Source organism: Lepidothrix coronata, unplaced genomic scaffold (genome assembly GCF_001604755.1).
Source record: "Lepidothrix coronata isolate B3197 unplaced genomic scaffold, Lepidothrix_coronata-1.0 Scaffold90, whole genome shotgun sequence".
In the NCBI taxonomy this organism is placed as follows: domain Eukaryota; kingdom Metazoa; phylum Chordata; class Aves; order Passeriformes; family Pipridae; genus Lepidothrix; species Lepidothrix coronata.
Genome location: NW_016690270.1, coordinates 2,387,261 through 2,397,435, shown reverse-complemented (window position 1 = coordinate 2,397,435; position 10,175 = coordinate 2,387,261). Strand labels below are relative to the sequence as shown.

At 59.9% G+C, this 10,175-nt stretch overlaps 1 protein-coding gene across 2 annotated transcripts; it reads right to left on the bottom strand.

Moving 5' to 3' along the window:
• Positions 1–1,151: 1,151 nt before the first annotated feature.
• Positions 1,152–10,146, bottom strand: PPM1J (protein phosphatase, Mg2+/Mn2+ dependent 1J). 2 transcript variants are annotated; one of them, XM_017821269.1, is made up of 10 exons: positions 9,890–10,146; positions 8,506–8,632; positions 7,678–7,989; positions 7,081–7,193; positions 5,442–5,526; positions 3,801–3,919; positions 3,561–3,624; positions 3,273–3,380; positions 2,993–3,144; positions 1,152–2,738 (listed from the first exon to the last, which is right to left on the bottom strand). In XM_017821269.1, exons 1-10 carry the CDS (start codon positions 10,144–10,146, stop codon positions 2,591–2,593), a joined length of 1,485 nt encoding a protein of 494 aa, XP_017676758.1. In that variant the 3' UTR covers positions 1,152–2,590. The 2 variants fall into 2 exon arrangements, with proteins under 2 accessions (XP_017676758.1, XP_017676759.1); XM_017821270.1 differs by lacking the exon at positions 9,890–10,146 and adding an exon at positions 9,001–9,066 and having other exon boundaries at positions 2,591–2,738.
• Positions 10,147–10,175: the final 29 nt, after the last annotated feature.

Here is a 10,175-nt window from a genome sequence, read left to right as displayed (position 1 = left end):
CATCACACCCCTCCCACATCCATCCCCAGGTGCTGCCCAGGAACCCCCTCACTCCTCAAGGGACACCCCCCTTCCCACTGTGACAGACACAGAGGTGGCTGAGGGTCGAGCCCTGTCCTCAGGGTCTCTGTCCCCTGCACTGGGGCACTGGCAGAGGGGGCTGTGACATGTCAGGCCCCGCATTGAGGTGACCCCAGTGCTGCTGGCTGGGACTCTGGCTCCCCATGCCCACCACAGGTTGTGAGGAAGGAGCTGCTCCCCCCCCAACATCCCAGCTGCAGGGCAGAGTCTCTGTCCCTGAGCCAGGGAGAGGCAGCCCCAGGGGCCTGGCCCAGACCCAGGCTCATAAACTGCTGCTATTTTAAGGACTTGAAGACAATTTTTCTTAATTTATCAAGCCCCAGGCCAGGAGCTGGTTCCAAAGGAAATGTTTCCTTAGTAAAAAAGGGAACCACAGAGGAAGCTTTAAATGCAGCCTCTGCCTCCTTGCCTTATCCAGCAGCTCTCGGGCAGTGACCTGGAAAAGCAGAGCCAGTTCTCAGCCACCAGCACGAAAAGCATCGTGCCAGGGGAACAGGGCTGTGCAAACAAGAGTGGAGGGAGCATCAGGAGCACCAGGGGTACTGGATGGCTGTCAGAGGGATGTGAAACAGCAGGGATGCTTCCAGCAGGCAGCCCACCCTCGAGGCAGAGGTAGCTGCTGCTGGAGTGCCTGAACTCCCAGAGAGGGACAGTCACATTCCTGGGAGCCTCGACCTGCCAGGTTGTGCCTCCATCCACAGCCCGCCCTGCTCCCTCCCCACAGACAGGAAAACCATCAGCCTTTCCATCCCTCCATTCCCTGTGTAACGTTCCCATTCCCACCAGACTGGTCACTGCCACTGCCTCCCAGCCAGAGCCAGGGAGCTGAGAAGCCCCAGGCAGCACCACACAGAGACTGGCGACAGACGGACACTCCATGGGATCTGACCAGTGCCAAGGGCAGAGGGACAGCAGCTCACATGGCTCTGCCTGGGCCTATTTGCCTGCCTACATAAATTAATCAGAGCTAATTGGCTTTTAGGTAAGTCTTCTTTGCAGGAGCTCTGCATAGAAAGACTTTGGAGCGGGGACTGCAAGTGGCAAAACCTTTATTTAAACACACAGTGCTACTCAAGGACAGGCTCCCGGCCCCGGCACCACTCCCTGCTCCCTTCAGCATGGATGTCAACAGGTTCAAATCTCACTGGATCACTTCCACTTCCCATTAAGTGCACCCAGTTTATTTACATCTCACTGGTTACAGGAGACAAACATTCATCGGAGGTGACACCTTACAAGAGCTGCCCGTGCCCAGTGACAGGACACAAACTCCCGGTGCCACAGAGCCTTTGCCAAACAAGGAACCGTGGCCCAGCTCTTCCCACCTCCACGCTGCCAGGATGGGACAATCCCTCACAGTTTGGGAGGATGCAACGCTCCGCAGAGGTGCGGGAAATGGATGCCCCAGGGGGAGATCTGCGTGATGCAAAGATCCTGCCCAGAGACCAACTGCTCCCGCTCCGCCCTACAACAGTTTTGAGATTATTAAGAAAGGGAGGGAGCTGTCTGCCCCCACCCTGGTCACACCAAGCTGCTTTTATTGTGGGTTCCCAGCCCCGGGCTAAGCAGATCCACAGCGCGCAGTTAAGCTGTTAAGCTCGCCTGAATAGGGCTGCTCTGTGTGCGGCTGCTAATTCAGAACCACTCAAAAATATGGACATACATTCATAGACTCCCCACACCAAGAAAGGATTTAGATGCTTTCCAGCTCAGCTCTCCAGTCAATACATAACTGGCTCTAGAAGCACAGCAGTGATCCAAGGCATGGGAGGGTGGGGGCAGAACCTGTGGCACAGCCGGTGCCAGTGCAATGGCTCATCCCTCCCTGGGGCTCTGGGTGCATGGCAGGGCTTGGTCACTGCTCCATCCTCCCAAACCAGAGACTGAGACAAGGTATGTGACTGGAACAAAGGTGTGAGGGGCTGGAAATTGGGAGCACAAAGCTGGGATGGCCATTGTGGGGCTCACTCACCACCACACCACCCCCAGCTGGATTTGTGCTGGGCTGAGCATCACCCAGCTGCCAGTGGGGCTCCATCGTCATCCACATCCCATCCAAGCCCCAGTGCCCAGCCCCAACAGCAGCTTCAGTGTCCCAAGGTCACAGGGCAGGGGACAGGAGGTGACTGCAGCAGGTACAAGTGCTCCACCAGCCCCACAGCCATCACACGGGGCTGGAACCAGCACAGCCAGGGCGAGGGGCAAAGAACACGCTGAGGACTCGGGGAGCCTTCAGACTTTTCACAGCATTGAGAAAGTAGCAGCACAAAAACATCCCTCAACCCCAGTCTTCACTCTCCATCCAAGGCCTCTCCGTCTCCACCTGGGGCTGGGATGCAAGCAGGTGGAGGGGATGCTCTGGGCAGGGGCACAGACTGAGGCTCCAGGTTTCTTACTCTTCTTGTGGTCGGCTCAGGAAACAAGTGCTTGAGGGAGAGGTGGCCCTGAGGCAGCGCCAGTGTCCCGTTCACCTCCACCCAGGGGAGGCGAGCCCCGGGCTCTCTGGGCATCACGTGTAGTTGCCCGGGCCACCCAGAGGGATCACGAAGACGGAGATGTCATCACCAGAGCCCAGCTTGTCGTTGGCCAGCCGCCAGCCCCGCTCCTTCAGCACCCCCCGGGACCGCACCACCAGCTCCTGGGCCACCATGGTGTACCTGGGGGCACAGCAGAGCACGGCTCAGCAGCCACCCCAGAGCCCCTGATGCAGCGTCCTGGCAAGGAAGGAGAAGCTGGAGCAGCTCGAGGTGCAGGGAAGGGTCCCTCGGAGAGATCCGAGCTCAGACAGGCACATCCAGGGGAGCACTGAGTGTGTGGAGCCCAGAAGGATGCGTGGCCATGACACTGCTCCAAAGAGCCAGGCCAAGGGGAGGTGTTGGAATGCTCATCCCCCTGCCCACTCACAGCTCACCTGCAGGGGTCGTTGGGCTCGTAGCTCGTCAGCACCTCCATCACCACACCAGCCACCTCCTTGTCGTTGGTGACATCCCAGAGCCCGTCGGTGCCCAGGACCAGAACGTCGTCGGGGCAGTGCTCGTACTGTGTGAGGTCGTAAACCCTGACCTGGCAAGCAGTGGGGCAGGATGGGAGGGTGAGGGGCAGAGAGGTAGAGGAGGCTCCCACTGCACTGGGCACACCATGGATCTGTCAGGCCGCTGCAGGAGCCCCTGGGTGCTGGAAGCCAGGCTTACCTCTGGGAAGCAGGACAGGAAAGGCTTGATGTGGATGTTGGAGCTGAACACCTTGAGGTCGTGGTCTCCCAGGCCCCGTGTGACCCCGATTGTGGCCATCATCCGGGCCTGGAGGACATTGGAATCAAAAGAGAACTTTAAGTCGTTTCATCTCCACCTCCGTTCCCAGCTGAGAACTGGTGGCATTGGAGCGATGGCAGCACTACCAAAACCAAGCCTGAAACCCCCAAATCACTGAGGGCACGTGGGAAGCAACACCCACCCCCAACTCCTGCCACAGCACTTCACCTTTTTGCCTTCCCCGTAGATAAGTGGAAACTTCAGGTCATCCTCTTCTATCTTTTTGTAAGCCCTGGTTAAAACAAGCCAAAGACAAGGTGTCAGCAGGTGAAGGCTTCCAGCACCTCCCCTGCTTGCTCAGGGCCTGGGTACCCAGCATGCCAGAGCCTCCTGCCCTGTGGAATGGGAGGCTGGAGCTGGGCAGCCACCTCAGCAGGACCCCAGTGCCACCAGCGGGTTGGGGGTTACCAGCCATTCATGTTCTGGTCCCTGTACAGCATCTTCTTCCCCAGCTCCTTGGGCTGGATCCTGCGGGGGAACTCCAGGTGGGTGAACTCCTTCCCCAGCAGCTCAGGCCTCAGCAGTGCCTGTGGGAAGAAGGGGCAGCTCAGCCTCGGGGCTGGGAGAGTGGGATCTGTGGATCCAGCTCCGCCCAGACGTGGGACCCACCAGCCCACCGGGACCTCAGCTTTGACATTCCACGGTGGAATCCTCTGCTCTGAAGCAACTTTAACAGGTGCTGATAAAGCAGCTTCAAACCACCCACCTGTGCTCACCCAGAGGGGACTCCGGGGCTGGGGACAGCCATGCCAGCACCCAGCAAGAAGGTGAAGCTTTTGCGTGGAGAGTTTTGGCAAATAAGGATCTCCAGAAGGAACCAAAACCTAGCAAATTCCAGGAGAAGCTGGAATTTCCCCAGGAGGAGTCACAGCTGCAAACCCCCCAGGATGCCAGGCTCAGCACAGGGCATGGCACTCGCCAAGGAAAAGAGGGATGGGTCTTTTCCAAACCAGTGTCCCGGCTGCAGCCATGAAAAGGGACAAAGAGCAGCACAGAGCCCTTTCCATGGCAGCCCCAAGCCCTCCTGGAGCACGGCGTGCAGGGGACCAGGAACAGGGAGAGCTGGAAAATGCAGATGGGGAAAGAAAGAGCCAAAAGAGAGGAGGAGATCCTTTGGGAAGACGGCGCGGAGGTGGTTTGGTGCAGAGGCGTGGAGACCCCCACCCCACTCCAGAGGAGCCCTGACCACAGCCTGGGCATCATGTGGCAGAGCACCATGTGCCTGACCCCAGCCCGTGCCCTGCCCCTCACAGCCAGCTGGAGAGGATCCCACTCACAGCAGTTTCCTCCTCTTGGTCATTCAAAAATAGATTCAAGAAAAAACACCTCAGTGTTTTTCCAAGTACGTTGCAAGCCAGGAAATCACATCCAACAAGACCTTCTCCAGCACAAACGCCTCCTCCCCTGTGCTGCCCTCAGAGAGGTCTTTATAACCTTAAAAAAGTCTCCCTGGGTGGCACTGGAGGGTTTGTCCAGGACAGGGACAGGGAGCAAGCCAGAAACCTGCTGGCACACGTCAGCTCCGACTCCTCAGGGAGCAGCCAGGGAAGAAAGTAGGACTCTGCAGGAGAACTGTGACTCCTGTGGCCGTGGGAGGGAGCACAGCGGGTGGGGGGAGCACAGCCACACTCCTCCTGGTCACAGCAGCTGGGGCAGGGGATGCTCCCTGTCCCCTGGGCAGGAGCAGGGCAAGACGGACCAAACTGGCTCCGTGCAACCATCCCGATCCGGCCCCACACCAAAAGCCCGGGATCTCCAGCTCCTGGCTAGGCCAGGCTTGCAGTCACAGCCCCTCACACTGACCCTGCAGCAAACCAGGGCTCTGCCAGCCACGAGATGCCCCCATGCCAGCTCCCTGCATCCCAGAGCCTCTCCTCATCCCATTGAGCAGGCTGGGATGGATAAATGCCATCAGCAGGCCCCAGCCATGGGGCTCCTTCAGCTCCAGGGCCCCACCATGGCAGCAGCCCAGCAGGCAGAGTGGGGGGGCTGGGAAGGGGCCAGGAGGTGGTTCAGCAGGAATGAGGTTAGAAGAAAGGTCTTTCTTACTAAAAACTGCAGCCTCTGCCTCTCTGTCTCTGGAGTAAACTCCCTGGACATTGGAATGATTTCCCCGTTACGGATGATAATGGCCCTGCAATGAAACATGGAAGGATGAGATTAGAGAGGAGGAGACATGGTGGGGAGCTGAGCCCAGCCCTCAAGGGCTGATTCCTGAGAATGGTGCAACCTCTTGCCCTGCTCTGCCTGCCCTCTTCCCAGCCTGAGCTGGGAGCTGCTTCCTGGCTCCAGTGTCCCCCTGGGCTGGGCATGGCATCCCTCCCACCTGCACAGGACAGGGGCGGGGAGGAAGGGAAAATGGGAGAGAAGCATGGGGCAGAGGGGAATGAAGCAGAGCAAACCAAAGGACAGGATGTGGTCAGAGAAGGAGCAGCACAAAGGTGGGGCACCCTCCTTTTGTGGTGCTGCCCCTCCAGCACACGGGAGGGGCAGAAATCGCCTGTAGCAGGACATGGGTGCACATGTCTGGCCCACACTGCACTGTCACTCACTGCTGGGGCTGCTCTGATGGTTTGATGTGTTAAAATAACATAAAAGTCTGATTATGAGATGTTTCTGGATATCATGGGGGGCTCGAGGATCTGTCCCACCTGCTGTCCCAGCTCTGGCAGTGTCTGATGCCCGAGGAGAGAACACAGACCCTCGCCCAGAAGCACAGTTACAGCCTCAGGACCCCATGCACGCTGTCATCCTGCACAGCTGGTGCCTGTCTGCTGCTGCCATGGAGGGGGCCTGCACCCAAAAGCAGAGGCATGAAGGATCTCCTTGTCCTCTGTCCCAGAGCTGGAAGCACATCCAGCCTCAGAAAACCGACCAGAGCTTGTATTTGGTGGCCTGACACTGCTGAGGACAAGGTAACCTGCAGTAAATACCCAGAGAAGCTGTGGATTCCCCCTCCCTGGGAGTGTTCGAGGCCAGGCTGGACAGGGCTTGGAGCAACCTGGTCTAGTTTAAGGTCCCTTCCAACCCAACCCATTCTGTGATCCTGTGATTAATACAGGGTAATTCAAACCAGCTTCACCCTCACCATAAGTGGACCTGCCTTCCTGCCACTGCCTGGAGATATGAGCACATCCAGGTGCAGTTTACCCAGTAACCCACTCCAGAAAATGCACGTGGCAGTCAAAATTCTTGAGCTCCCAGCTCCCACTTCACTTGTCTGCACGCAGATTTGCGTGCCCTTCTCCCAAAACAGGTCACTGGTGTGACATGTGCCCTAAAACGACTTCTTGCAGATTTTTGAAAGCTTTGCTGAGGGCAATTTTCACTCCCCAGCTTGCAGCCCGGGTCAGCCCCAGCAGCAGGGGCTGTGGTGTGATCCAGAGCCATCTGGGAAAGCAGACAGGATGCTGTCGGGAAGGAAGGGAGCGAGTCCCAGATTTTGGGAGGCGATTCCGCAGCCCCACCTGTGCACCAGGCAAACACAGAGATCACGTCAGGGCACATTGTCCCCAAGGCATGCAGCAGGCAGGGGGTGGCTCTGCCCAGCCCTGCCACCTCTGCCCTCCCCAAGGCAGGGATGGAGGTGGGTGCTCCTCACCAGCCAGGCCTCCAGCACCACCCTGCTCTACCAGAGTGCTCCCCAGTCACCAGGAGAAAGGTGAGGGTTGCCCTGGGGGGGCTGTACCTGCTGTCACCAGCGTTGGCCACGTAGAACTTGCCCATGAGGTAGATGGCAGCCAGGGCACAGCAGCCCCCAGCGAGGTGCTGGGCCCCCCGCTCCCGCTCGATCTGGTCGTCCTGTGGAGACAGAGAGTGGCTGCAGGCAGGGTGGGTGGGGGGCCCCAAATAATACCAGCTGCTCCAGCAGCATCTCAGCTCCAGGTGGGGAGCAGCAGCCAGCCAGGGTATGTTTCTGCACAGAGCCCAGGGGTGGATGTAGGGCTTGGGGGGGTCAGGGGTCCCATGGGGCAGCTGGGAATGTGGCTTCACTGGGGCAGTGGAGTGGGCAAGAAAGAGCAAGACAAGAGGGGAACAGGTGGAACTGCTGGAACAAAGTACAACAAAACCCTCGGCACCCCCACAGGCCTGGGCCCCAAAGCCTCTGCGTCCTGAACCCCCAAAATATGGGGCGTCACAGTGCCCTCTCCAAGCCCATCCCTGTGGCCCCCTCCTTGCTCCAGAGCTGCCTTTTGCCAGAGGGGACAAGCTGATGCAGACACAGACAGCAAAGGGACGCTGTGAGGGGATGCTCTGGACGACCCCCCAGGCAGAGGTTCCTCACCATGTGCTTGAAGGCGTTCTCGATGGCGCCGATCACCAGGCTCTCGTGGGACACGGCTTTCTCCAGGTGAAACCGTGGCACAGCGTCATTGGGGACCTCCCCGTCGTCCTCTGCGACTGACACCCGGGTTGGATCCCCAGGGCCATGTGGGAGGCAAATGGGAGGAGGGGAGGGGTCCTGCAGGATGTCCACGAGGTCCCGGAGCTGCTCACAGATGTGCACGTGGAGCTTCTCGGATGCCATGACAGCAGCACCACTGCCTGCATGGCCGTCAAACAGGGCCCAGTAGTGGAAATAAAAACCCTTCCTGCCCTGCAGGGAGAAAAGGGAAGGTTAAACAAGCCTGGGAGGAAGCAGATGGGACGGGGAATTCAGAGCAGCTGGGGCCACCAGCTGACAGTGACACGGGGCCCTGCCTCGGTCTCCCAGGTCCCAGCGCAGGCAGGAGTGACGTGGGCAGCTGACCAAGGGTGTCTGGACACGGCTGGTCCCTGGCTGGAGCCCAGCCCTGCATCAGACACCTTGTTCTGCCAGCAGCACTCCTCCAGCAGCCGGCTCCTCCAGAGGGGAGGCACCACGGGGCCACCACTGCAGCCACTTCTGCAGCCCCCTGAGGCACGTGGGCCAGTGGTTTCACTGGGCCAGCCAGCCCTGGGGCAGTCCCATGGGGATGGAGGATGATAGGAGCTGGCAGGGAGCAGGGGCAGCCAGTCTGGGAACTAAGGGAACCCCCAGGGCACACATATCCCCACATGCTCCATCCCCTGCTCTGCTGCCGGGCACCCTCCCTGTCCTGTCCCTGCCTGGCCACACCTCCGCGGCTCTCACCCCGTCCAGCTCCCCGCAGCCTTCCCGGGACATCAGCCGGCCCCTCGGGCTGGGCCTCCTCTCCACAAACACCACCTCGCAGCATGCCTGGTCCTCATTGTGCTGGCTCTTCCCTGCATTTATCACCCTGCCGGGAGGAAACGAGGTGTAAATGCTCTTTCTTTTCACATCATGTTCCAGCAAAGGTCACCCCATAGCATCTCATCCCCCCCAACCCTCCACTCGTGTCCCTGTGTCCCCGGGGATGCTTCCACAGATGTTCCTGTCCTATCCCAGCTGTCCCAGAGCAGTTGTGTGGGTTGATCTGGGGCCAGCAGCAGTACTGGGTCCCACCCACAGCGGGGTCCAGGGCGGAGCAGTTGTCTGGGCACCCACCGAGAGAGGTGACCGAAAACAAGCTGTGTTTGCTGCCACAAGCAGAGCAATTGCCCAAAAACCTGAACCAGCCTCACACACACCCCCAGCCAGGACTCATGGATAGGATCACAGCCTCACCCACATCCCATCTCTTCTAGGGAGGGAGCAGGGACCTCTGGGAAGGAGGGGAGAAGGTGACGATGATGAAACCAGCAGGACTTTTGCAAAGAGATTCACACTGACTTTTCCCAGCCTGTGCTGACACAGCAGATTTCAGGTCTAGATTGCAGAACCTGCTCACGGGAGGAAGCTGTAAATATGCACAACAGGGTGACTGTGCTTAGGGCACAGACTTTTCAAGCAGTTTGCAGAAAGAAGTCTTGGGAGACCGAAAAGGGTAGTTTTTTGCTCTGGGTACTCCTACCCCAGTATCTCCTGGGGCAAATTAACATCTCAAAAAGCTCTCCAGGGTATCGGGAAGATCAGTTTAAGGAAGGGGTGCAGGACTGGGCTGACAGCACTGAGCTGCAAAAGCCCTCAAACCCTGACCTTCCCCACTTGCTTTCTGTTAGGGGTGAAACTCGCAGCTAGTGAAAGGAGAAGAGAATCAGACCCTTGAAGGGGAAGTCGCAATCAGTCCCGCTCCCAAGGAAAAGGCCCCAGCTCCCTGCTCCCCCTCGAGTCCTGCCAGAGCCGCCGCAGCTCCTTCGCCCTCGGTGTCAGTTCCCCACCGGTGACACCGCGCGTTGTGCGAAAAGCGCAGAAAACAGAAAAGGACAGAAGAGTCCTGACTCCCCTGGGGGATGGGTGAGAGCACAGCGCCCCGCCGATGCTCTCCCACCGCGGGCACCCACAGCGCTGCTGGAAAAGGGACACACGCAGCTCACCGCGCGTCGCGACCCACTTTTGTCCCCAGGGTCCCCGCTCCGGTGCCGAGCGGTGCCACGTCGCCCTCCTCGGGCTGCAAACCGCCTCCGGTGCCGCTCCCAGTCCCAGTCCCAGTCCCGCTCCCAATCCCGGTCCTTACTCGGCGTATCCCGTCCTCCAGGGCAGGCGGCGGCGGCCGTCGCGGGGGCTCTGCACGGCCCGCCCGGTGTGATCGTCGGCGCGGCGCAGCTCCTCGGGCGTCAGCTGCAGGAAGGCCGGCCGGCAGAACGCGGCCGCGGGCGGCGATGCCCCGCTCCCGGCCCCGCCGCCCCGGGGCTCGGCGGGGGGCTGCGCGCCCGCCCCCGCGCCCAGCCCCGCCGCCAGCTGCGCCACGGCGGCGCGCACCCGCAGCAGCATCCCGAGCCGAGCGGGGCCAAACCGAGCCG